The 27,983-nt window shown below is 44.6% G+C and overlaps 1 protein-coding gene and 1 long non-coding RNA gene across 5 annotated transcripts in view; one reads left to right on the top strand and one right to left on the bottom strand.

The window, feature by feature from the left end:
• The window catches only part of RFTN2 (raftlin family member 2), a 69,351-nt gene that overhangs the window by 26,061 nt on the left and 15,307 nt on the right, over positions 1-27,983 (top strand). For all 4 annotated transcript variants that reach the window (XM_055573011.1, XM_055573013.1, XM_055573012.1 and 1 more), the window contains exons 7-8: positions 8,884-9,005; positions 10,181-10,284. In XM_055573011.1, coding sequence (XP_055428986.1) covers positions 8,884-9,005; positions 10,181-10,284 — 226 coding nt within the window. The remainder of the gene's footprint in view (positions 1-8,883; positions 9,006-10,180; positions 10,285-27,983) is intronic.
• LOC129646598 (uncharacterized) lies at positions 21,529-27,421 on the bottom strand. Its single transcript, XR_008712054.1, has 3 exons — positions 27,318-27,421; positions 23,471-23,644; positions 21,529-21,648 (listed from the first exon to the last, which is right to left on the bottom strand). It is a non-coding gene; the product is annotated as an uncharacterized LOC129646598 (long non-coding RNA).

The raw sequence follows: 27,983 nt of genomic DNA, 5'->3' as shown, positions 1-27,983 counted from the left end.
CAGGGGGACACCTGAGGTCGATCCTGTCTTTGCGTATGCCAAGCCTCCTTCCTCATGACTTTTGCCACGAGCGGAGCTCCTGCTCCCGGCACTATCCCAGACCTCCTTACCTGAAACAAAGATTCAGGGGCGATGAGAGGAAAGTGAAATGATCACATTGGTGGAGAACCTGTGCATGGCCCTGGAACCTACGGAACCCAGGGTAGTGAAGAATGTGCACACGGCATTCTGGGGCTACATGCAATGCCACTCCTGTCTGCAAGGGCACTGCCAAACGTCAAGGCGTGCGCTCTGGCCGACTCCTGGAAGGAGGCAAACCTCTGCAGCGCTGACAGTGCTTGAAGACTCAAAGACGCCAGAGTCTGTCCACCGGACTCCCTTCAGAGGCAAATAAATGTCAGGCGTCACTTACCACCCCAGCACCGGCAGTGCGACCCCTTGGCCACGCCACGCACAAGGCCGGTCGCCTGCAGACACGAACAAGCCCGGCCTCTGACTCTAAGGCTCCTGGGCCCAGCCCACCCGAGGTTGCCAGCCCACCCGAGGTTGCCAGCCCACCCGAGGTTGCCAGCCCAAGCGCATCCCCGAGCCCTCCACTGAACACCTCTGTGCCCCTCAATGTCCCCAAAACGAGCAGCGGTCATCTGTAAAGCCTAAGGTTCCGCCTTGGCTGCTGGGCCGGAGAGGACTTGACAGCGCCTGCAGAGCGCTTCCCGGCGCCCAGCCGTCCCACGACCACCCTTCTGTGTGTTCTTGCCACCTCTTTTTAATATCTTCTGTTTCTGTTGGGTCCATATCATTTCTGTCCTTTATCGAGTCCATCTTTGCATGAAATGTTACCTTGGTATCTCTAGTTTTCTTGAAGAGATCTCTAGTTATTCCCATTCTATTGTTTTCCTCTATTTCTTTGCATCGATCGCTGAGGAAGGCTTTCTTATCTCTCCTTGCTATTCTTTGGAACTCAGCATTCAAATGGGTATATATCTTTCCTTTTCTCCTTTGCTTTTCGCTTCTCTTCTTTTCACAGCTATTTGTAAGACCTCCCCAGACAGCCATTTTGCTTTTTTGCATTTTTTTTCTTGGAGATGATCTTGATCCCTGTCTCCTGTACAATGTCATGAACCTCCATCCATAGTTCATCAGGCACTCTATCTATCAGATCTAGTCCCTTCGATCTGTTTCTCACTTCCACTGTATAATCATAAGTGATTTGATTTAGGTCATGCCTGAATGGTCTAGTGGTTTGCCCCACATTCTTCAATTTAAGTCTGAATTTGGCAATTGCACATGCAACTTTAATGTAAAATCTTAACAATCCTGTGTGGTACTATTGTAATGTTTGCTGTTGGGTTGTAACTATCAGAAATAGACAAACCTCGGTGTGATCAACTAGTAGAATTTTCCGAGTAAGATGTACTACAGCAGCCCAATCAGGAGGCATACGATGGCATTTAACAATTACTATCCAAATTTATTACACTAGCCCAGTTTCGGATGGGAGAAGGCAATGGCAACCCACTCCAGTACTCTTGCCTGGAAAATATCATGGACGGAGGAGCCTGAAAGGCTGCAGTCCATGGGGTCGCTAAGAGTCAGACACAACTGATCGTCTTCACTTTTACTTTTCACTTTCATGCATTGGAGAAGGACATGCAACCCACTCCCGAGTTCTTGCCTGGAGAATCCCAGGGATGGGGGAGCCTGGTGGGTTGCCACCAGGGTCATGGGTGTCACTCAAAGTCGGACATGACTGAAGCGATTTAGCAGCAGCAGCAGCAGCCCAGTTTTGGATACTACCTAGCATGTCCTCCTCTCTAAACCCGACTCCTCCTAAAATTTGTATAGAAAAATAAACTTTGGTTCAGAAAATGATCTATATTTATTTATGCCTTTCCCTTATCTTTCATCTCTATCTAATCTTCTTTTAGTTATAATGGATATGTAATCATTTGTCTGTCACAAAAACAAGCAAAACTTTCCAAAAATTATTTTTAAGAAAAGTGTTTTTTGTTGTTTTTTTTCAAAAGAGATTAGTGCTAAAAGAAAAGAAAAAAAAGATAGTAAGGAGACTGGAAAAATGCATTAAGAAGAATGGAGTTTATGCACATCAGGATAGTTAGGGACCATGATTCACTGAGGTTAGAGAGAGGAATGAAAAAGCAAACCAGATGAGATCTCAATAAACCTCACTATTATTAAATCAGCCTAGTGATGCCTTAACTAATACAACTAAAGATTTTGGTTATTTAAATTTGTCAAGTCATGTTCCAAATTTAACTAGCAACCAAGAGTAAGGATCTAGCTCATTGGAGCACCCCAAAATACAGCCCCTTGCATAGTGTTTGGCACTTAGCAAGTACTCAATAAAGATTTAATAGTATTTTTGGTTATTGGAAACTTCTTCCAAGTTGATCTTTTATGGAAACAGCCAGATCTGATATAAAGCCTGTGGACTTTAGTATTTAAACAGTTTAAATTCTGTGTCTTCTACTTAGAGCTGTGTGACCTGGGGAAGTTAGTTGAGCTCACTGAGCCTCAGTTTCCTAAAAGGGGTGTAAAAACATTTCTACTAACTGTTGTGAGAATTTGGTAAGATACACTATGTACAAAGTGACTCCCACAGTGCCTCACCCACTGTCAGAGTTCATAACTGTTGTGAGAATTTGGTAAGATACACTATGTACAAAGTGACTCCCACAGTGCCTCACCCACTGTCAGAGTTCACTTTCTGGGATTGGTTTTCTCTCCTGACACTTACAAGATGTTCTTACAATACTTTTAGTATGAATCAGCTATTTGGAGGTCAGTTTATGCTTCACATGTTTCTCTCTCTGTGTCTATGTCTTGCTCTTCCCTCCAAAGAGTCTAAGTTAGAGCCATTCAAAAAAGGAGCTGGAGTGTGTGGAATTCCCTGGCAGTCCAATGGTTAAGACTCCACGCTTTCACTATCAAGGCCTGGGTTCCATTCCTGGTCAGGGAACTAGGATATCCTGCAAGCTGCGTGATGTGGCCAAAAAAAACTTTAAAGAGCCATTCCAAATTTTGGATTATGACTAATTGCTTAAGGAAAGACAAATCCTCCTTTCACAATGTCTTTCAGGCATCCCTGCCTTGAGCCTTGCCTGGTGGAAATAAAATTAGCCACAGCAGTTGCCAGCCAGAGGCTCTGTAGGGCTTTTGTTCTTAAAGCCTCAGAAGCTATTTAGAGAACCCCAGGGAGAGTCTCTCCCTGTCAGCAGCTCCGGAATGTCTCATTAGGCGTGTTGCATTGCAGGCCATGCCAAGCCCTAATGAGCCATGGTCTGTAAGGTCTGGTGACTGGGTGTGTCACTCAGGACTTTCCTGGGAGTACACAGGGAAGCTGTGGAGGGGAAATTGTGACCTGTGCCTGTGTCACCATAAGAAGCAAGTCAAAGGCTGAAGGGGCTACTTTGTCCTAGAACATCTGATGCCTGACATCCAAAGCACGTAGGGGACAATGCATATTTTGTTTTGTCTTGCTCCCATCCTCTTCCAAAATACTGTCAGAAGCCAGCCCACATGAGGAGAAGCACAAAACCAGATACTGCTCAGAAATTTAAATATATTACTCCACAAATCTCATTCTATAAAATTCTCCAGAAACAGAGAGAAGTGAAAAAAAAAAAAATTTAAGTCAGGAAAGTCATGGTGGAAATATTGTAAGGTCTGTGAAATTCCTCTTCAGTGCCCTTTCCCACTCACTTTCAAAGCCTTTTCTGTTTTGAAAAGTCCCACACACAGGGGCACCCAGGGACCCTCCTGCTGTTCTTGTGGCCCGAGGGTCTCACTGCATGACTTTCTCCTGTTCCTGGCCTTCTCCAGCATCTGACCTTCTCCAAACTGGCCTGCAGCTGGGTTCTCTGCACACTTACAACTCCCAAATGAATCCAGAGGAGCCTACAAGAGGCTTATCCAATTATGCCAATAGAGACAAAGCACTTTATTCTACCAGAACATGTAGAGATCCAGTGGGCAGCTGACATGGATGAGATGGTCAACTCTACCAACAGGTACAGAACACACACACACACACACACACACACACCACTTGAGGTTATTACACTTCACTAGCCTACCAATGCCCACCACCCTCAGAGCATTGCCTCTTCCTACCTATGATATACCCACATCTGAAGGCTACACTTTCATTTTTTGTAGATTCTTTTCAGACTTCACTTGATAGTCATTTCAGTCTCTTCACTCCTATAAAAATGCTTGTGTGGAGTTGGAGGTGTATCAGAATGAGGAGTAGGGTAGAGTAATGACACTGAAACATATATGTATTCATTTCATATATACATATATGTATGTATGTGCTACTGTGCATAGTTGCTCAATCCTGTCCTACTCTTTGCAATCCCATGTACTGAGCTCACTAGGCTCCTCTCTCCATGGGGATTCTCCAGGCAAGAATACTGGAGTGGGTTGCCATGCTCTCCTCCAAGGGATCTTCCTGACCCAGGTATTGAACCCAAGTCTCCTTCATTTCAGGCAGACTCTTTACTGCTACACCACCAGGGAAACTCCATATGTATATATATATATATATATGTATAGATATATATATATATACACACCAGGCCCTAGGCCTGGCACATGGGGTTTATACTGATGAGCAAAATGGACATCTTCCCTATTCTTAAAAGCTAACCACGGGACTTCCTTAGCAGTCCAGTGGTTAAGACTTGTGTTTCCATTGAGAGGGCACAGGTTCCGTCCCAGGTCAGGAGAAACTAAGATCTCACATATTACTCACAGCAAGGCCAGAAAAAAAAATTGAGAAGCAGTGGATCAGGTCAATTCTTTGTAACTTTTTAATATTATGCATACATGCTCAATCACTTTGCTGCTGCTGCTGCTGCATCGCTTCAGTCGTGTCCGACTCTATGCGACCCCATAGACAGCAGCCCACCAGGCTCCCCCATCCCTGGGATTCTCCAGGCAAGAACACTGGAGTGGGTTGCCATTTCCTTCTCCAATGCGTGAAAGTGAAAAGTGAAAGTGAAGTCGCTCAGTCGTGTCTGACTCTTAGTGACCCCATGGACTGCAGCCCACCAGGCTCCTCCATCCATGGGATTTTCCAGGCAAGAACACTGGAGTGGGTTGCCATTTCCTTCTCCAATGCGTGAAAGTGAAAAGTGAAAGTGAAGTCGCTCAGTCGTGTCTGACTCTTAGTGACCCCATGGACTGCAGCCCACCAGGCTCCTCCATCCATGGGATTTTCCAGGCAAGATTACTGGAGTGGGATGCCATTGCCTTCTCCGTCAGCCACTTTAGTCGTGTCCAACTCTTTGTGATCCTATGGACTGTTGCCTGCCAGGTTCCTCTGTCCATGGGATTCTCCAGGCAAGAATACTAGAGTGGGTTGCCATTCTCTCCTCCGGGGGACTAAACCTGCATCTCCTGCACTGTGGGTGGATTCTTTACCCACTGAGCCATCTGAGAAGCCCTCTGCACACATAGAAAATGATAATATTGTACATCATGCAAAATGCCAGGCTGGATGAAGCACAAGTTTTAATCAAGATTTCTGGGAGAAATATCAATAACCTCAGATATGCAGATGACACCACCCTTATGGCAGAAAGTGAGGAGGAATGAAAAAGCCTCTTGATGAAGGTGAGAGAGTAGAGTGAAAAAGTTGGCTTAAAACTCAACATTAAAAAAAACTAAGATCACGACATCTGGTCCCATCACTTCATGGCAAATAGATTGGGAAATAATGGAAACAGTGAAAGACTTTATTTCCTTGGGCTCCAAAATCACTATAGATGATGACTGCAGCCATGAAATTTAAAGACACTTGCTCCTTGGAAGAAAAGCTATGGCAAACCTAAACAGTGCTTTACAAAGCAGAGACTTTACTTTGCCAACAAAGGTCCATATAGTCAAAGTTATGGTTTTTCCAGTAGTCATGTATGGATGTGAGAGTTGGACCATAAAGAAGGTTAAGCACCGAAGAATTGATGCTTTTGAACTGTGGTGTTAGAGAAGACCCTTGAGAGTCCCTTGGACTGAAAGGAGATCAAACCAGTCAATTCTAAAGGAATTCAATCCTGAATATTCATTGGAAGGACTGATTCTGAAGCTGAAGCTCCAATACTTAGGCCACCTGATGCCAAGAGCCAACTCATTAGAAAAGACCCTGATACTGGGAAAGGTTGAAGGCAGGAGGAGAAGGGGATGACAGAGGACGAGATGGTTGAATGGCAGCACCGACTCAATGGACATGAGTTTGACCTCCAGGAGATAGTGAAGGACAGGGAAGCCTGGCATGCTGCAGTTCATAGGGTTACAAAGAGTCGGACACGATTGAGCAACTGAACAACAATATTGTAGGACACATAGATAGAGGAAAAGCTGCTCTGGGCAGGAGGGGGCACCCTGTACCTTAGTTCATCTGAACCCCATTCTAAGCACACCAGTGGGCCAAGGCACAAAGGGTGGGAAGGTCTGAGATACATGCTGTTAAGAGATGAGTCAGTTCAGGACAGTTGTTAAGTAATTGTTCAGAATTGTCACCTTACCCCAATAGCTGGAGTATAACACACCAAGCACCCCAATGGTCACTCCCCATGAGGCCTTCTCTGCCCCCCTCCCCAGCTACTGCTTCTGTCAGGGAGAGTTTCTTAAGAGATAGAAATAGCCCTTCCTGGGAAGTTATCATTCTTCTGTGGCTCTGAGGACCAGAATGGTCCCTAAGAAAGCTTCAGGGGACTTGGGGAGGTCTAAAGTGAGAAGGAATGTCTTTTGTTTTTAACTGAAGTTATAAGATACAAGGAGATCCAACCAGTCCATCCTAAAGGAGATCAGTCCTGGGTGTTCACTGTAAGGACTGATGTTGAAGCTGAAACTCCAATACTTTGGCCACCTGATGTAAAGAGCCGACTCATTGGAAAAGACCCTGATACTGGGAAAGATTGAGGGCAGGAGGAGAAAAGGACGACAGAGGATGAGATGGTTGGATGGCATCACCAACTCAATGGACATGGGTTTGGGTGAACTCCAGGAGTTGGTGATGGACAGGGAGGCCTGGCGTGCTGTGGTTCATGGGGTCCCAAAGAGTCGGACACGACTGAGCGACTGAACTGAACTGAATAAGATACATAGAACAAGATGCATTAATCTTATGCGTACAACTAAATAGAAGACAAATGTTCAAGATACAGAACATTTCCTTATATGTCAACTACTATATCTGAATATTGAGGGGTAAAAAGCAAAAAAAAAAAAAGGATACAGAACATTTCCGAAATCCCAGAAGGCCTCCTCATGGCCCTTCCCCATTAATATCCTCCCATGCAGAGAGAAGCATTGTTCTGACTTCCAGCACCATAGATTAATTTTGCTTAGTTTTGAACTTCATGTAGGTTGAACTATACAGTATGTTTTATCTCCTCGCTTTTTTTCTCAACATAGTATCTCTGACAGTTATCCATGTTGTTGTATTCCAGTGAGTCTTTCTTTTTTATTCTTGGTGGTATTGCAGTGTGTGAGTCTACAACATTTTCATTCTTTTAAACCAAGAGAAGTTTAGAAATACTAAGGAATCTCAATACTGAGAACAAGAAAACAGATACCACAAAACCCATAGTTCTCCAACTATATAATCCTAAAGTAAATAAGAAGAGATTACAATTAACTACATAATTATCACAGTATATAATTATTCTTGAAGTTCATACCCCCATTCTAAAAAATGACTTGAGTCAAATATACAATTTTAAAGATGGTCTTGGGATGCTCCAAACTGATGATCAAAAACAGGTTTAATTCTGTGGGTCACTTTGGTATGATAGTAGACAAGTACATTTAAAGGAAGTAGAACATATATTGTAGTTAGAATAGCAAGTTCAACAAGTAAATTAAACTTTACTGGGTTTTGGGAACCATGCCGAACAAGGTAAATTCTTCATGTTATTCTGCCCGAACTGTAACTGATATAAAAATAGTAGTAGTGATTTTCTCTTAAAGTTTTATAGCTCATTAATAAAAATGAAAACTTAAAATTACATTTGAATTACTTTGGGTTTTTTTGTTTGTTTGTTTTTTGGTCTTTAAGCTTAATAGATGTTTTGAAAACTTTGTAGGTTATTATTTGGATAATCGTCCATCAAGGAAATTTGATGTGCTGTATAAAAACAAAATGTTTAACCAGCACATGATCATGGGAAAATTGTAGGAGACAAAAGAATTTCCATAAAATCAGTTTAGTTTTGGCCAGCTGGTTATTGTCAACTGTTCAAAAAAATGTCAGAGAGGCCCTCCCTCAAAACTTCCTTCCCAGCAGGAATTCTTTTGACAATAACTTCTGTTTAGGATCTTCCTGTTACCATTCTTTTTTTTTTTTTAAGCATCATTGAAGCAAAGAATTGTTCTGTATTTATGTTTTTTAAAATAATCTTACCTCACTTTGGTTTTCATATCACACTTGTAATTTCAAGGATTAATATTTTTGATGTTGTTTTTCTTAGTGGTATGATTGACATGCATACAACATGAAGAACAGAAACCAGCATTTGATTTCCAGGTGAAGGTGATTTCCAGATGTTTTTAGGCTTAGGAAATCCATTTGCTTCTCACCGTATGATATTATTTTATCTTGTGTTTGTTATTGTAGTCTTCATGTTTACAATTTGATTTTAATTCAGTTAGGTATAAAACTGTCTTAACTTTTGAAAAAAAAAAAAAGAAATTACCTCAAAGAGAAGGGAAATGTCATAGATTCACCTAAAACAAGTATTTATTAATTGATATATTTTTCTTTCAGCTTCCTGTAAGGGTTGTTTATTAACATTTTAGATGACCTGAAAAGACACTGAATATGTGCAACTCTGCTTAATTGTATCTTTTTACTCACAGGGGATCAACTGTCAAAATCTTTGGAAGGAGTCTTTATCTATGAAGAAGAAGGCTCTGGAGTACCAGGATTCAGCAGGAAAGGAAATGATGCCATCGTAGTAGAACAATGGACAGTTATTGAGGTAAACTGTGTTTTTTTTATAATTTGGCTTTACTTTTATATTGAGTTTTACATTTAGATCTTCATTGCCTAACATGGACAATATTCTTCAAACACATGTTTATTCAGTGTTCAGAATTTCATCACAAATACTTGAACAAACTTCTTGCAAATTTGGGAAAAGGTGATGTGTTTTACTCAATGTTCAGATTTGTTTAAAGATAGCAAAATAATTATACATAAATAGCAGTAGATTCCCAAACGTTCGACATTCTTATTCTAAACAACATCCCTGGCACTGAGATTCTCTGTACACAATGCCAAGACAACTAGATGAAAGCGAAAACAAATTCAGTCAATTTTGTCTTTGAGCAACCAATGTGACTGACTTTTTCACCTTGTGAATTGACTCTCAAAGGCAAAAATATCCAAAGGTATTCTCTCTCTCAGCAGACCAAATGTATACACACGGCATTGTCCTTCCTAATAAGAGGTGACTTTGCTGTCAGCATTGTGCGCTCTGAATTCAGGTGTCACCAAATGGACTGCCGTTGAGGTGTACAGACTGAATTCAGGTATATTTGCTGGTGTATGAGGCCCTCACTGACAGCCTCTCTCAAGGACACTTTCACCTTTCTGGCCTTGCCGAGCTTAGAGAGACATAGGCCATTTTCAAGGAAACTGGAAACCCCACTGAGGGAGGCACAAGGGTGTGGGATAAGAGGAACAACTCCAAGTAAGAATCAATTCCAAGTGAGTGCAAAGCAGTGAACATTCTTTGCTCCTCTCACCTTTCACTCCTCAATGCTCACTCTCTACTCCAGTCCTCACTTCCCAGGCCCTAGACCAGTGTTTCTGAAAGTGTGGCCTCTACTTGGATCCAAATCACCCAGGGAGCTTTTTAAAATGCAAATTCCTAACCCCCACCCTATACATTAAAGTTTGATGCCCAAACAAGACCTAGGGAAGGAAGGCCCAAACCTTAGAGAACCTCGCTCCACTCAGATCCCCAGGGTTTCTAGCTTGGTTGAATGGTTGGGAAGCAGCAGGAGGCAGAAAAGAAGACTGGAGCCGGTGAAACTGCACTTAATGGAGCGTGAATGCCCCTTATCCCAACACTCCTCACCCTTATTGTCATCACTTGTGTAGCTGGTTGTCTTTGTCATTAGACTATGAGCTCTGTGCTTATTCATGCAGGGTTGTGAAATCAAGACAGATTATGGTCCTCTGCTGCACACTCTGGCTGAGTTTGGATGGCTCCTGACAAGCGTGTTGCCTACTCCTATACTGAGACATGACAGGTAACGCTGAAGTACCTGACACACCCTCATTTCATGCTAAAACAGAGATCATCTGTAAGATAATGCAACCTAACAGTGCTTATTTAATGCCTACGAAAAGCATTTCACTGAACTTCTAATCTGATTTCATGGGCCTTGGAGATCAGCAAATCTAACCCTCTCTTGTTATATATATCCCTCAGTATCCATGAGGGATTTGTTCCAGGACCTCCATGAATACCAAAATCTGGGATGCTCAAGTCCCTTGTATAAAGTGGCATGAAGTGTTACTAGCTCATTCGTGTCCAGCTCTTTGCCACCCCCACAGACTGTAGCCCACCAGACTCCTCTGTCCATGGATTCTCCAGGCAAGAATACTGGAGTGGATTGCCATTCCATTCTCCAGGAGATCTTCCCAACCCAGGGATCAAACCCGGGTCTCCTGCATTGCAGGCAGATTCTTTGCCATCTGAGCCACCAGGGAGTTTTCAAATGTGGGGAGGGAATGGAGCAGGCAAAGAGAGGTTGACGGCATGTCCTAGTGTTTTGTAATGGACAGTCTATTCCAGGGCCCAAAACTGTTTGCTTGGTTCTTTGTAACCCTTTCCTAACCAAAGATAAAGGTAAAGTATGTTAGCCACATCTGACTCCTTGCGACCCCATGGACCATAACCCACCAGACACCTCCATGGGATTCTCTAGGCAAGAATACTGGAGTAGGTTGCCATGCCACCCTCCAAGGGATCTTCTCAACCCAGGGATCAAACCCAGGTCTCCTGCATTGCAGACAGATTCTTTACCACCTGAGCCACGAGGGACACCCTATAAAGTGGCATAGTATTTGCATATAATCTACATGCAGCCGGTATACTTTCAGTCATCTCTAGATTATTTATAATAGCTATACAATTTAAATGCTAAGTACACAATTGCTGGCAAGTTCAAGTTTTGTTTTTTGGAACTTTCTGAAATTTTTTTCTCGAATATTTTCCATTGGCAGTTGGTAGAATCTGAACTGCAGATGCAGAGAGCCAACTGTGCATACAAGCTATTATTAAAGGCACTGCCTTCTCAAGGGCGTGTGAGTTCACATTGGCAGTGCCAGAGAAGGGGCAAAGTAGACCAACTCCCAATTCACTGCAGCTTCCAGGACTCAGAGGTGCCCCTCCCTTCAAAGGCCATACTACTATACCTCCTTTTTTCCAACTTGAGATGCTGACTCTTCCCTAGAGTGAAGATTGAGTGGATATGAATCTGCAAACAGAAAATACAGCCCCATCTGCGGGACCCTTTGTCCTGCTCTTGTGCACTGCCTGTGTGAAACTGCCCTCAGTCCAGCACACAGCTGGGGTTAGAGCTGCAGTGGGGCCCAGAGGGTGGGATGGAAAGACAACAGCGCTTCTGCCTCCATTCCGCCCCTCCAGTGTGGGGGGAAGGGTAGCTCTCTCCTGCAGCATGAACTTGTTATCTGTTTCCACTAAAATAAACACTTACATTAGAACCACTTCAAAAATACCAACTTTTCCTTTTGTCCTATTCCTGGGGAAGGAAAAGATCGAGTTGTTATTTTTTTGATTGTTTGGAAAAAGAGACAAATTAAGCCCTCTGTATGAAGTGTTTTGCTGTCCCTTGGACTCAGAGATATTCCCTCTGCTCTATTTGGCATCCAGAAAATGACTGACTGCCAAGGCTGTCCTGTCTGGGCTGGTACAACCTGCAGAGGACAGCACAGTGTTGCCTGGGCCTTCCCTTTGAGCAGAGGCAACTGGACCACAGCTTAACACTGATAGCATAGCTAAGGGAAGCAACTCCCCCTTCCTCGAGGAGGAGGATCCACCCTTTAGTTTAGCAACTTTACCCCTGCCCAATAACGCTACCTCCCCACAAACTTTAAAAACATTGAATTGACATGGTTCTATAATAAAGCCACACCTTCTTCAGGTGGGGAAAGGGATAAAAGTGGATACAGGATAAAGACACTCAGGCTTTAAAAGGAGAGGTTGCTGCTGCTGCTAAGTCGCTTCAGTCGTGTCCAACTCTGTGCAACCCCATAGACAGCAGCCCACTAGGCTCCTCTGTCCCTGGGATTCTCCAGGCAAGTATACTGGAGTGGGTTGCCATTTCCTTCTCCAATGCATGAAAGTGAAAAGTGGAAGTGAAGTCGCTCAGTCGTGCCCGACTCTTAGCAACCCCACGGACTGGAGCCTACCAGGCTCCTCCATCCATGGGATTTTCCAGGCAAGAGTACTGGAGTAGGGTGCCATTGCCTTCTCCGAAAGGAGAGGTTAGAAGTAAGCAAAACAATCTTTTCTTCTCAGAGATTTATTGGTAACTGTTCTCAAATTGTGAGTGGTAGCTCTCTGAATCATTACTCAGCTTCTAAAAGTCTGTGACGTAGAGGCTTCCCTGGAGGCTCAGGGGTAAAGAATCCTCCTGCCAATGCAGGAGACACAGGTTTGATCCCAGGTCTGAGAAATTCCTCATGTGGAGGAGCAGCTAAGCTGGAGTGCCACAGCTAGTGAGCCTGTGCTCTAGAGAGCTCAACTACTGAGCCCACATGCTGCAACTGCTGAAGGCTGTGCACCCTAGAGCTGTGCTCTGAAACAAGAGAAGCCACTGAAATGAGAGGCCTGCACACCACAATAGCGAGTAGCCCCCGCTCGCCATGACTAGAGAAAAGCCAGTGCAGCAATGAAGACCCAGCACAGCGAAAAATAAATGATTATTTTTTTTAATCTGTGACACATCTGTCAGATCAGAGGACAGCAGTAATTCTCAAGATTTGGCCTTCAGACCAAGCAATGTGAACACTGTGAAATGCCCAGGAACATACACATGCTGGAGGCTTATCCCAGCAGGACAGTCAGAGGCTCCAAGGGTAGGGTCCATGAAGCTCCATTTTCACAAGCTTCAGAATCTCATCAACATTTGAGGAACTTTGCATAGGTGGTGAAAAAAGAAAGAAATTCCACTTCCCTGCCACCCCTCACCTTCCATCTGCCAAGTCAGTGGTCTACCTGACTCACCCTCCAGTCTCCCTCAGGATAACTTCTGTATTTAGCCTCCTCATTTCTCCTAGGTGTATAATTTAGGGCATCATTGACCCTTCCTAAAAGTCCTCTAAGTTCTGAACCTTTCATGTTCCTTTTTTTCCCAGTGGAAAATATATTTATCATTCCGCTTTCCTATTAACTCAGGACTTCCATTCCCATGAGTCTAAATATTTCCTAAAGTGATATGAATGACCAGCCAGGCTCTAGATTAGATAGCAAGACTAAAAGGTTGGATGCTCAGCCATAGAACATGGGCTGCCACTCGCTGAGCAACTCCTATTTGGTTTGGGAATGAGAACAGGACTGAGACCACAGTGGGGAAGGAACACATCTCAAGTATACTGTGATGGGAGAGGGTGGTGGAGCCAGAGCCATGCTTTGCCTGACCACCTTGTCCTGTGTGTCAAACAGCATAAGGGTCACAGGCCAGATCAAGTGACTAGGAGGCTCTCTGGAGTGGGGAGGGGCTGTCTGCTGTCCTTGGGGCAGAGGCAGCACTGCTGCCTCACCACAGTCCAGTGTCCTCTGTACCCCTGTGTGTGCATGCGCTTCGCATGCTTAGGCGCTCAGTCGTGCCTGACTCTTTGTGACCCTATGTACTGTAGCCCGTCAGGCTCCTCTGTTCATGGGATTCTCCAGGCAAGATTGCTAGAGTGGGTTGCCATGCCCTCCTCCAGGGGATCTTCCCAACCCAGGGATCAAATCCAGGTCTCCCGCACTGCACACAGATTCTTTACCGACTGAGCACCAGGGAAGCCCAGTGTACTGCCAGTATCCACCAAGATGCTGTGGAGACAGAATGGACCTTACAGGCCCTCCTTGTGAAGGCTCATCTTTATGTGCAATTAAACTAGCAATGGGGCATGAATTTCCCTGTAGTCCAGTGGTTAGGTTTCCGTGTTTTCACTGCAGTGGCCCAGGTTCAAAACCTGATTGAGGAACTGTGCCACACACTGAGCTGGCACAACCAAAAAAAAACAAAGCAAGGGGGCTACTAGGACCCTCCAGGGCCCTGCAAGCCAGCAGACTTGTCACCCAGCCTCACCCATCAGTGTCTGGCACAAACCTCCACACAGGGTTGGGCCTTTTTATTCTTGTCCAAATATCCTGTCCCTGTGACAGTCACACGCTGGTCTTAGCTGCTTCAGTACACACAGAATAGTAGTCACCTTCAGCCAGGTCATCTTTAAACATCAATAAACATATTACATACAGTTCATCTTGGTCCAGGTAGAGGATAGAGCCCAAAAGTTTTTAGTTTCTGAAACTAGAAGAATGGTTCAGGCTTTTAGATACACAGATCTCATCTGAATTACACCATCACCATTTACCAGCTATATGACTTGGAGAACTTCTTTGAGTCTCAATTTCCTCATCTGGAAAATGATATAATAATATCAGTTTCACTGGATTATCATGATGTTTGAGTGTGATAAAGCAGGGTCTGTGCATGATATCTGTCCTAAATCAAGATATTTCAGAAAATGGAAACACTGTAGTTCACTGTATACAAAATCAGCACTGAGTATTACAAACCAATAAAACCAATTAAAAAGACAAATAAATAATGACACTATAAAAGTTCATGCCTATACATGATGCTTGCACTCAGAAAAACAAATGTTATCATCTTTCTTTTTGGGCCCACATGTCTTAAAACATAACTTAGAACCAGTAAAAATTTTCTTCCTAAATATTTTACCAGTGAAGACTTTCTTCCTAAATATTTTCAACTCATATACAACAATTGTGTCTTAAGCAACTTTCAATTTTTTCCTACTCTTCTATCATGTAAGCCATAATTTGAATGGTCTCTACATGAAGTATTTTCTTTCATTACTCAAATATATCCTGTTAGATACAGAAAACAAGCTTGTGGTTACCAAAAGGAGGAGAGAAAGCAGAAGGAACAAATTAGGGATTGGGATTAACAGATACAAACTGCTACATTTACAATAGATAAGCAACAAAGATATATATTTTTATTTATTTTTGATTGAACGATAATTGCTTTACAGTATTGTGTTGGTTTCTACCAAACATCAACATGAATCAGCCATAGGTTTACCCAACAAAGATATGTTGTATAGCCCAGGGAATTATACCTGTTACCCAAAAACTGCATTTGCCTCTTGGTGGGTATCTAGTCAAAAGTTACAATGAAGCCAAAGATCAGGAAAAGCAAGGATTTATTACTTACAGCAAGTAAGGAGACCATGGAGGATCTTTTCCAAAGTGGTGTCTCCCCAAACAGCAAAACTGGCCTGGGGCAGGGGGAGTGGTAGTGAGATGGGGAGTGGTTTGGTATATGTGTATTCATGAAGGGGCTTGAGCAGAGGAGAATTCTGCATAGAATCAGGGTAAATGTTGACCAGAGTCCAAGCTTTCAGTCAGTTCAGTCACTCAGTCATGTCCAACTCTTTGCGACCCCATGAATCGCAGCACGCTAGACCTCCCTGTCCATCACCAACTCCCGGAGTTCACCCAAACTCATGTGCATCGAGTCGGTGATGCCATCCAGCCATCTCATCCTCTGTCCTCCCCTTCTCCGCCTGACCCCAATCCCTCCCAGCATCAGGGTCTTTCCCAATGAGTCAACTCTTTGCATGAGGTGGCCAAAGTATTGGAGTTTCAGCCTCAGCATCAGTCCTTCCAATGAACACCCAGGACTGGTCTCCTTTAGAATGGACTGACTGGATCTCCTTGCAGTCCAAGGGACTCTCAAGAGTCTTCTCCAACACCACAGTTCAAAAGCATCAATTCTTCGGTGCTCACCTTTCTTCACAGTCCAACTCTCACATCCATACATGACCACAGGAAAAACCATAGCCTTGACTAAACGGACCTTTGTTGGCAAAGTAATGTCTCTGCTTTTGAATATGCTATCTAAGGTGGTCATAACTTTCCTTCCAAGGAGTAAGTGTCTTTTAATTTCATGGCTGCAATCACCATCTGCAGTGATTTTGGAGCCCCCCAAAATAAAGTCTGACACTGTTTCCACTGTTTCCCCATCTATTTGCCATGAAGTGATGGGACTAGATGCCATGATCTTAGTTTTCTGAATGTTGAGCTTTAAGCCAACTTCTTCACGCTCCTTTTTCACTTTCATCAAGAGGCTCTTTAGTTCCTCTTCACTTTCTGCCATAAGGGTGGTGTCATCTGTATATCTGAGGTTACTGATATTTCTCTCAATATTTCTTTCAATCTTGGTTCCAGCTTGACAAGCTTTAGTTGATTGAAATCACAAGGATCAGATAAGGTCTTATCATCTTTCCTTAGGCTCTGACCAGGCTGGGATCAAAGCACATAGTCACAGCCCTCCATGTGGGTGGAGTCTTAGTTCTGCTCAACCTAAGATCTGTATCAGATTGCTATCCACATCCCTTGAGGAGGAATTAGGATTCTGTTTTATCGCTGATCTCCAGTAGCATATTGGGCACCTACTGACCTGGGGAGTTTCTCTTTCAGTATCCTATCATTTTGCCTTTTCATACTGTTCATGGGGTTCTGAAGGCAAGAATACTGAAGTGGTTTGCCATTCCCTTCTCCAGTGGACCACATTCTGTCAGATCTCTCCATCATGACCCGCCTGTCTTGGGTTGCCCCACAGGCATGGCTTAGTTTCATTGAGTTAGACAAGGCTGTGGTCCTAGTGTGATTAGATTGACTAGTTTTCTGTGAGTATGCTTTCAGTGTGTTTGCCCTCTGATGCCCTTTTGCAACACCTACCATCTTACTTGGGTTTCTCTTACCTTGGGCGTGGGGTATCTCTTCACGGCTGCTCCAGCAAAGCACAGCCATTGCTCCTTACCGTGGATGAGGGGTATCTCCTCACCGCCACCCTTCCTGACCTTCAACGTGGGATAGCTCCTCTAGGCCCTCCTGTGCCGGTGCAGCCACGGCTCCTTGGACGTGGGGTTGCTACTGGAGATCAATGGAGAAATAACTCCAGAAAGAATGAAGGGATGGAGTCAAAGCAAAAAGAATACCCAGCTGTGGATGTGACTGGTGATAGAAGCAAGGTCCGATGCTGTAAAGAGCAATATTGCATAGGAACCTGGAATGTCAGGTCCATGAATCAAGGCAAATTGGAAGTGGTCAAACAAGAGATGGCAAGAGTGAATGTTGACATTCTAGGAATCAGCAAACTGAAATGGACTGGAATGGGTGAATTTAACTCAGATGACCATTATATCTACTACTGTGGGCAGGAATCCCTCAGAAGAAATGGAGTAGCCATCATGGTCAACAAGAGTCCGAAATGCAGTACTTGAATGCAATCTCAAAAACAACAGAATGATCTCTGTTTGTTTCCAAGGCAAACCATTCAATATCACAGTAATCCAAGTCTATGCCCCAACCAGTAATGCTGAAGAAGCTGAAATTGAACCATTCTATGAAGACCTACAAGACCTTTTAGAACTAACACCCAAAAAAGATGTCCTTTTCATTATAGGGTACTGGAATGTAAAAGTAAGAAGTCAAGAAACACCTGGAGTAACAAGCAAATTTGGCCTTGGAATACGGAATGAAGCAGGGTAAAGGCTAATAGAGTTTTGCCAAGAAAATGCACTGGTCATAGCAAACACCCTCTTCCAACAACACAAGAGAAGACTCTACACATGGACATCACCAGATGGTCAACACCAAAATCAGATTGATTATATTCTTTGAAGCCAAATATAGAGAAGCGCTATACAGTCAGCAAAAACAAGACCGGGAGCTGACTGTGGCTCAGACCATGAACTCCTTATTGCCAAATTCAGACTGAAATTGAAGAAAGTAGGGAAACCACTAGACCATTCAGGTATGACCTAAATCAAATCCCTTATGATTATACAGTGGAAGTGAGAAATAGATTTAAGGGCCTAGATCTGATAGATAGAGTGCCTGATGATCTATGGAATAAGGTTTGTGACATTGTACAGGAGACAGGGATCAAGACCATCCCCATGGAAAAGAAATGCAAACAAGCAAAATGGCTGTCTGAGGAGGACTTACAAATAGCTGTGAAAAGAAGAGAAGCGAAAAGCAAAGGAGAAAAAGGAAGATATAAGCATCTGAATGCAGAGTTCCAAAGACTAGCAAGAAGAGATCAGAAAGCCTTCTTCAGCAATCAATGCAAAGAAATAGAGGAAAACAACAGAATGGGAAAGACTAGAGATCTCTTCAAGAAAATCAGAGATACCAAAGGAACATTTCATGCAAAGATGGGCTCGATAAAGGACAGAAATGGTATGGACCTAACAGAAGCAGAAGATATTAAGAAGAGATGGCAAGAATGCATAGAAGAACTGTACAAAAAAGATCTTCACGACCCAGATAATCATGATGGTGTGATCACTGACCTAGAGCCAGACATCCTGGAATGTGAAGTCAAGTGGGCCTTAGGAAGCATCACTATGAACAAAGCTAGTGGAGGTGATGGAATTCCACTTGAGCTATTTCAAATCCTAAAAGATGATGCTGTGAAAGTGCTGCACTCAATATGCCAGCAAATGTAGAAAACTCAGCAGTGGCCACAGGACTGGAAAAGGTCAGTTTTCATTCCAATCCCAAAGAAAGGCAATGCCAAAGAATGCTCAAACTACTGCACAATTGCACTCATCTCACATGCTAGTAAAGTAATGCTCAAAATTCTCCAAGCCAGGCTTCAGCAATATGTGAACCGTGAACTTCCTGATGTTCAAGCTGGTTTTAGAAAAGGCAGAGGAACCAGAGATCAAATTGCCAACATCCGCTGGATCATCGAAAAAGCAAGAGAGTTCCAGAAAAACCATCTATTTTTGCTTCATTGACTATGCCAAAGCCTTTGACTGTGTAGATCACAATAAACTGTGGGAAAATTCTGAAAGAGATGGGAATACCAGACCACCTGACCGGCCTCTTGAGAAACCTATATGCAGGTCAGGAAGCAACAGTTAGAACTGGACATGGAACAACAGACTGCTTCCAAATAGGAGAAGGAGTACGTCAAGGCTGTATATTGTCACCCTGTTTATTTAACTTATATGCAGACTACGTCATGAGAAACGCTGGACTGAAAGAAACACAAGCTGGAATCAAGATTGCCGGGAGAAATATCAAAAACCTCAGATATGCAGATGACACCACCCTTATGGCAGAAAGTGAAGAGGAACTCAAAAGCCTCTTGATGAAAGTGAAAGTGGAGAGTGAAAAAGTGGGCTTAAAGCTCAACATTCAGAAAACTAAGATCATGGCATCTGGTCCCATCTCTTCATGGGAAATAGATGGGGAAACAGTGGAAACAGTGGCTGACTTTATTTTTCTGGGCTCCAAAATCACTGCAGATGGTGACTGCAGCCATGAAATTAAAAGACGCTCTCTCCTTGGAAGGAAAGTTATGACCACCTTAGATAGCATATTCAAAAGCAGAGACATTACTTTGCCAACAAAGGTTCATCTAGTCAAGGCTATGGTTTTTCCTGTGGTCATGTATGGATGTGAGAGTTGGACTGTGAAGAAAGGTGAGCACCGAAGAATTGATGCTTTTGAACTGTGGTGTTGGAGAAGACTCTTGAGAGTCCCTTGGACTGCAAGGAGATCCAACCAGTCCATTCTGAAGGAGATCAGCCCTGGGATTTCTTTGGAAGGAATAATGCTGAAGCTGAAACTCCAATACTTTGGCCACCTCATGTGAAGAGTTGACTCACTGGAAAAGACTCTGATGCTGGGAGGGATTGGGGTCAGGCGGAGAAGGGGACGACAGAGGATGAGATGGCTGGATGGCATCACTGACTCGATGGACGTGAGTCTGAGTGAACTCCGGGAGTTGGTGATGGACAGGGAGGCCTGGCGTGCTGCGATTCATGGGGTCACAAAGAGTCGGACATAACTGAGTGACTGATCTGATCTGATCTGATCTTTATTGCTGAACTCTTGCTTTATGACTGCTTTTCCTTTGTCCCTTCATTCTTTTTTTCTCTTACAATCATTATTTACTGACTTGCATTGTACAATAGTAGGCAATCAATGAATATTTGTTGAATGAATCGTTAAATGAAAGAGAGCTATGAAGGAAAAATAAATAGTGGTAACAAAAGTTTTAAAATATATATATTTTTAATTATTTACTGAGACCTGTTCAAGGGCAAGCATTGTGGCCTGACTTAGATCACAGATGGCTTTTTTGTCAAGAAAGCCATTCCTGGTTCTCTTTTTCTGGGGAGTCCCACCCACCCACCCTACCTGCTGACATACTCATTATTTTGTAATAATGGAAAATAACCTACAAAAGTACTAAAATTACTGTTCTATACACCTGAAACTAACACAGTGTTGTAAAGCAACTATACTTCAGTAAGAACAACAAAAAGAAAAAGCAAGAGAATTCCAGAAAAACATCTACATCTGCTTTATTGACTACACTAAAGCCTTTGACTCTGTGGATCACAATAAGCTGTGGAAAATTCTTTAAGAGATGGGAATATGCGACCTCCTTACCTGCCTCCTGAGAAGTCTGTATGCAGGTCAAGAAGCAACAGTTAGAACTAGACATGGAACAACGAACTGGTTCCAAATTGGGAAAGGAGTACATCAACATTGTATATTGTCCCTGTTATGCGAGTGTATGTTCCTTGGTTCTTTGTCTCATCACAACAAAGATTTGGAGCGACGGACATTAAAACCCTCGGCGCATCACAGCTCTCAGGTCTTGGACAAACCGTGTTATAGCTCTTAGGCAAATCAGCGTTACAGCTCTATTTTATTTAGAAGATAGCAGGAGAATCCATCCTTGAAGCATGAGGGCATGCCAACCCAAAGATTCAAAGAGAAGAGAGTGGAGGAGCGTGTGGGGGAGGGGGAGAGAGAGAGAGAAAGAGCGCACACACACGGGAGAGAAAGAGAGAGAGAAAGTGCTTTGGCTCCTCCTTTTATATGTTTTTTCCTCCACCTGGGCCTGCCCTATGCAAATTGGGCTTAGCCAGGAGTGCTGTTTATTCTACCTGAAGTCTTCACTCTGGTCGTCGGACCTTCCTTTGGCCTTCCTTTGTTCTCTTTTCATGGGCTTTTCCCTTCCTTGTCTTTTAGCCACCGCCATTTTGGACTCCTTTTCCCTATTCTACCTACCTAACATTCCCTCCCTCAAGAGATGGGAGGCCCAATTCTTTGGGAATAGAGGCTTCGAGGTCTTTCTGGCTACCTACTGCTGAACTGGGATGGCGAGGGGTATTGGGCCTCCCCCTCTTGCTAGTCTCAAGCTTCAGAGTCCTTATAGCGGTGTCCGTCTAAGGGTGTGTGATATTTTCCGTGGTCGGCTGTAGTTTTTCTATCTTTGTTGAACTGGCACTGCATATTGTAGCTTGTTGACCTGGGCAGAAACAAATCAGGTTAGACAACTGACAGTACATGGAATAATCATAAGCATCATCAATATGGAATAACAAGGACTAGTAGGGGCATTAGTCAATTTTAAATTCACATGGCCAGGATGGCTCAAGTCCCTCCTTGTTCAGGGATCAGAAGATCTATCTCCTGTCTGTTTTGGAGTACAGTCTCGGTCAAGCTGTGTTAGCTCTTTAGAGTTACCCTGAGAAATCTTATCTCCAGAAACCAGATTTTGGGTGTGTTCATTGAAATGGCACTCATTTGTAGTTCTGAATAGGTATCTGAGATCTCCTAGGGGCTCACAGGTGTATTGAGTGTCCTCTTCTGTTTTCTTCCACAGCTTGACTCGTGAGTAGTGAATCCAGGAGTTATATCCTGGTACCTTGACTGCTGTGGGGGTAGAAAGTATTACAGGGTAGGGGCCCTTCCATGTGGGCTGGAGTTGAGCCTTTGGGGACCCATCTTTCCAGACTTTAATTAGGACTTGAGTCCCTGGAACATATAGTGGTGACTCTTTAGAATCTTTTGGGTCCTGGTTCATACCCCACAAGCGTATATCCTGTTGGAATTGCCCAATGGCTATGGTATAAGACTGGAGGGTCTGAACCTCTGGATCTAGGAAGAGGTCATTGACATAAACAAAAGGTCTCCCATATAGCATCTCATAAGGACTAAGACCAACCTGTTCCTTAGGGGCAATGTGGGTGCAGAGGAGAGCTATTGGTAAAGCCTCCTTCCATCCCAGGGAGGTCTCCTGGGTTATCTTTTTTATCTCTGATTTTAAGAATTGATTGGCTCTTTCTACTTCTCCTGAAGATTGAGGCCTCCAGGCACAATGGAGATAATAAGTAATGCCCAATGTTTTCGAGACTCCTTGGGTGACCTTAGAAGTAAATGATGTCCCACCGTCACTTTGTAATGACCTGGGCAGACCAAATCTTGGAATGATTTCATGGAGCAGTTTTTTACCACCTCCTCAGCCTTCTCAGTCCAGGTGGGAAAGCCTTCAATCCATCCTGTGAACGTATCTATCATGACTAATAGGTATTTATACCCTTGAGAAACTGTCATCTAGATGAAGTCCATCTGCCAGTCCTCTCCTGGGTAGGCCCCATGTCGTTGGACGGACTGGGCCAGCTGGGGTCTTTGAGCTCCTTAGGGGTTGTTTAATTGGCAAGTGGGACAAGAGGAGACCAGCTGTCTTATAGTTGTTTGGAAGCCTGTTCCTCTGAAGGACCTTTCTAGTAATCTTTGGAGGGCCTTTTCTCCTAAATGAGTAGTGGCATGTAAGGAGTTAACCAACTTCCGTTGGAGGTTCCCAGGCAGAAAAAGGAGTCCCTCCTTTTGGAACCACCCCATATGATCTTCTTGAAAGCCCTCGCTCTTAGCTTTAAGAGTCTCACCTTCAGTATATGAAGAAGTTTCTGGCAAATTAGTCTGTGGAACTAAGGTGGCAATCCCTATTAGGTCATGGTTCTGTAATGCTGCTCTCCTAGCTGCCTGATTAGCTGCTTGGTTCCTTCTTGCCACTTCTGTGCTCCCTTTTTGGTGTCCTTTACAGTGGGAGACTGAAACCTCAGTGGGCAGATGGACTGCCTCCAAGAGTAGAAGAATCTGATCACCATATTTGATTGGGTACCCTCGGGTGGTCAAGTGGCCCCTTTTTTTTCCAAATAGCCGCTTGTGCATGTAGCACCAGAAAGGCATAGCATACTTGGAGTCAGTGTAAATGGCTATTCTTTTTCCTTTTCCCAGCTCTAAAGCTCGAGTCAGGGCTATGAGCTCAGCTAATTGATCTGAAGTACCTGCTGGCAGAGGCTTAGCCTCTATGGTCTCAAAATTGGAGACTACTGCATACCCAGCTCTTTTTTTTTCATCCAAGACAAAGCTGTTTCCATCAGTGTACCAGATTTCCTCAGGATTGGTCAGAGGATCTTCTGACAATCCCTCTCGGGGTTTTTTCCAGTGGTCCAAGGTTTCTAGACAAGAGTGAAAGGGGAGAGAGCCCTCAGGGGTAGGGAGGAGGGTCGCTGGGTTAAGAACCTCACAAGGGGATATAGTGAGGCCTGGATTTTCCATCGGCATTACTTGATACCTGAGGATTCTTTGATCAGACATCCATACATGGCCTCTCCCATTTAGGAGTTATTTTACTTGGTGGCTGGTAAAAATAGTTAGTTTGCCCCCAAAGGAGAGTTTTAAAGCATCTTCTATCATGATTGCAAGAGCTGCAAGATTTCGAAGGCAGGGGGGCCAGCCCCAGACGGTTGGATCGAGCCTCTTGGATAAGTAAGCTACAGGCTGGGGCTCAGACCCCAACCTTTGAGTTAACACTCCCAAGGCTATTCCCTCTCTTTCATGGACATAAAGTTGGAATGCTTTTTCTGGGCCTGGCAACCTCCAGGCAGGTGCCTGAGTTAAGGCCTGTTTTAGTGTAGCCTCTGCCTTCTTTTGAGGAGTTCCCCACATCAGTGGGATTGAATCATCTTGTCCCTTTAAGCTTTCATATAAAGGTTGGGGCAATTAAACCATAGTTGGGTATTCAGATTCTACAATATCCAGTTAGCCCCAGGAAAGCTCGCAATTGTTTTCAAGTCGTAGGGGAGGGCAACTGGAGGATTCCTTGTACCCGATCAGAGGACAGCCTCCTGGACCCGTGTGTAATCTGAACTCCCAGGTAAGTGACCTTTGTCTCGACCATCTGTGCCTTAGCACGGGAGACTTTATATCCCCTTTCTGCCAAGAAGTTTAGAACATGAATTGCATGTTGTTGGGCACTTTTCTCATCTGGAGAGCAGATTAGTAGGTCATCTATGTATTATAATATTTTCCCGTTAGGTCCCAGGTCCAGATCTAGGAGATCCCGGCTAAGGGCCTGTCCAACCAGGTGGGGGCTATATCTGAACCCCTGGGATAATACTGTCCAAGTCATCTGTTGGTGTTTTTCTCCTGGGACAAAGGCAAAAAGATATTGGGATTCTTTAGCCAGTGGTAGGCAAAAAATGGATCTTTGAGATCCAAGACTGTAAACCACTTGGCACTGGGTGGGATTTTTCCCAAGATTACATAGGGCTTGGGTACTGTGGGATGGAGGGGGACTACAGCTTAATTTATGATCTGGAGATTTTGAACCATTTGCCAGGTTCCGTCTTTTTTCTTTACTGACAGGATTGGGGTGTTACATGGCGAACTGATGGGGACCAATAGCCCACAAGCAAGGAATTTATTTATTAAAGGCTGTAGTCCCTCCCGAGCCTCTCTTATGAGAGGGTATTGTTTCCGGTTAGGAAACGGAGTGAGATCTCAGAGGACAATGATGACCGGTTCAACTTGGTGGGCTCGTCCAGGAATCCCCTGGTCCCACACCTGGGGGTTAATTTTGTCTTCCCATAGTTTTTGGTCCCTCTCTATTGAAGGTGTAATGAGTTCTTCAGTAGTAACCAGGAGCTGTAGAGCTCTAGGGGCTGAAAAAACTTCCCATCACAAGGGTGGTCCCCAGTTTAGTGAGTATATCTCTTCCCAATAAGGGAGTAGGACACTCAGGGACCACCAGAAACTGGTGGCAAAATATTTGTCCATCCCAGCAACCAAGAAGTGCTTGGGTGAATCTTTTAGTAGTTGCTTTTCCTGTAGCACCCACAATGGTACAGGTTTGGGAGGAGAAGGCTCCGGAGTAGGAGATCAAGACAGAGTAGGTAGCCCCTGTGTCAACCAAGAAATTCTCGGACCTACCTGCCACATCCAGTTGCACCCTTGGCTCCAGCCCCGTGATGGTTATCTGTGACAGGCGGGCTGGCTGGAGCAGGCCGCTTCAGTCCTCTTGAACCATCGTGAGGGTAGGCTTGGCGCTTGACCTTGAGGCTCTTGGGTCCCCAGGGCAGAGTGCCACCCAATGTCCCAGTTGATGGCATTTGTGGCATCTAGGAGACTTGTCACAGTTTGGACACTCTTTGGCCCAATGCCCCGCCTGTCTACAGATCAGGCATTTGTCTCGTGCCTTGTCCTTCAAGGACTCGGGGTTTGCCATAGGGCTTCCCTGAAGGGTGGCCAGCATCTGGGCATGCCTTGTCTCTTTCTTTCTCTCCTTCTCCTGGGCCTTGGCTTCCTTCTCCTGTTCTCTGTTATAAAAGGTATTGGTGGCTGTCTGGACCATCTCATCTAAAGAGGCAGCAGGGTCCTGCTGTTGTAGCTGTTGTAACTTAATTCTGATATCTGATCACATTGGGACAGGAATTTGTCCTTTAAAATCACCTGTCCCTTGTAAGAGTCTAAGTCCAGATTGGTAAACTTTTGGAGTGCCTCTTTTAGCCTTTCTAGAAAGGCAGTGGGGTTCTCATTGGGCTCCTGAGTTATTGCGGAGAGTGGGCACAGTCCCATAAGTAATAGGCTTCTTTTTGTTTCCTTAAGTAGACTTCCTTAGGGGTGAGTCTTTCTGAAGCTTATCCTACCCAGAACTGTTGCAACCTGAGAGCCAGGCGTCCCCAGGTCAGGGTGCAGATCCCCAGTCAGGCTAAGGCGTGACAGCCTCCTAGAGATCAAATCCCCAGGCAGGTCGAGGTGTGACAGCCTCCCGAGAATTGGGTCCCTGGGCAGGTCGAGGCGTGACGACCTCCTGGGACCCCTGGGACTCGCGGATCCCCGAGCAGGTTAAGGTGTGACAACCTTTCAAGGACCAGATCTCTAGGCAGGTCAAGGCGTGATGACCTCCTGGGACCCCCAGACTGGAGTTGGGTGTCCCCAAGATCTCCAGTGTGACCAGTACTGGGTAGGATTAGGGGGTTGGATATTATAGAGTATTTCCCTCCCAAGGCCAGCTATTTTCTGGTTGTTTCTCCAGAAGACTGTAGAGGCAACCTTGTGGGTCTGGATGGGGCTCAGGAAAAGAGCATGAAACAGGAGGGAAGGGGGCAGAGCACAACCTTTGAAAGAATGACATAGCACAAGGGTATAATGTAAACCAATTAAAATCAATTGGATCCAAGATGACAAGTCAAATTCAAGTAAACCTTAATCCCCAATCTATAAGCCAACAGACACACCCAGAGGTGGCAGGACAGCTCCAAGTCACTGTCAAAAGATGGAAGAGTGGGTGGTTCCCCAATGGCTGGGATGATCCTCTCACTCATTAGCATATGAATTCACCCTCACAAAACCTAGCCAGGCCGCATTCCTTGGCCTGTACCCTGCAGAGTGTGGTGCTCCTCTCTGAATCTGAACAAGTCTACCTCTTATCTATCGCTTTGACTCTCAATGAATTTTTGCAATGAGACCTAGAGCCTGAGTTTCATTAGTTTTGGCTGGGCTTGAGTCCTGGGAGAGAGCTGAAGGACAGGAGAAAAAAGCAGTGGGAAAAACGTGCCAAAGAATCCCCTTCATAGCCCGTCGGAAAATTTGCTGAATATCTGACCGGTGCTCACAATTTCATTGGTCTGATCCTTGGCACAGAGAAGAGAAAGAACAGAAGAGCCCCCACCGACTTGGGTAACAGCTACTGGGGCTCAGCAGATAGCGCCTTTGGGACATGCTGAGGAGTAGCCTCTCCAGAGTCCCTCAATTGTGCCCCTGCCACCCGCCTGTTTATGGGAGGTTTGAGGAAACAAGAAACAAGAGATTGTAAAGGTCCCTCCAGCCATAGGAGCAAAGACCTCTTACCTTAACCGGAGGTCTTCTGGAATCTGAGACTGGGCCACATGAGCTTTCTGCTGAGTTCGTTTTTCCCTGTCCCGTTTTCCAGCACGATGGGGCTTCCCCAGCGCTGGGTTTCTTCACCTTCCGCTTCTAGCACGGGAGCTTTGCTGAGTTGGGCTCCTGCTGTGCTTGGCCTCTTCTGCGCAGAGATTGTTTCAGCCAGGTTAAATCCAAGTCATGGCACCATAGATGTCATGGGAGTGTATGTCCTCGGTTCTTTGTCTCGTCACAACAAAGATTTGGAGCAACGGACATTAAAGCCTTCGGCGCTTCACAGCTCTCGGGTCTTGGACAAACCGTGTTATAGCTCTTAGACAAATCAGTGTTACAGCTCAGTGTTACAGCTCTATTTTATTTAGAAGATAGCAGGAAAATCCATCTTCGAGGCATAAGGGTTGATCCAAAGACATGCCGATCCAAAGACACGAGGAGAAGAGCGCCCCAGCACGTGGGAGAGGGAAAGCGAGTTAGCTTTGGCTCCTCTATTTATATGTTTATCTCTCCCTGGGCCTGTCCTATGTAAATTGGGCCAGCCAGGAGTGTTGTTTGTTTTACCTGAGGTCCTCACTCCAGTCCTTGGACCTCCTTTTGTTCTATTTTCGCGGGCTTTTCCCTTCCTTGTCTTTTAGC

This window comes from Bubalus kerabau, chromosome 3 (assembly GCF_029407905.1).
Source record: "Bubalus kerabau isolate K-KA32 ecotype Philippines breed swamp buffalo chromosome 3, PCC_UOA_SB_1v2, whole genome shotgun sequence".
Classification (NCBI taxonomy): Eukaryota; Metazoa; Chordata; class Mammalia; order Artiodactyla; family Bovidae; genus Bubalus; species Bubalus kerabau.
Note: the sequence above shows the minus strand (reverse complement) of the source record. Positions and strands in the feature narration are given on the sequence as shown.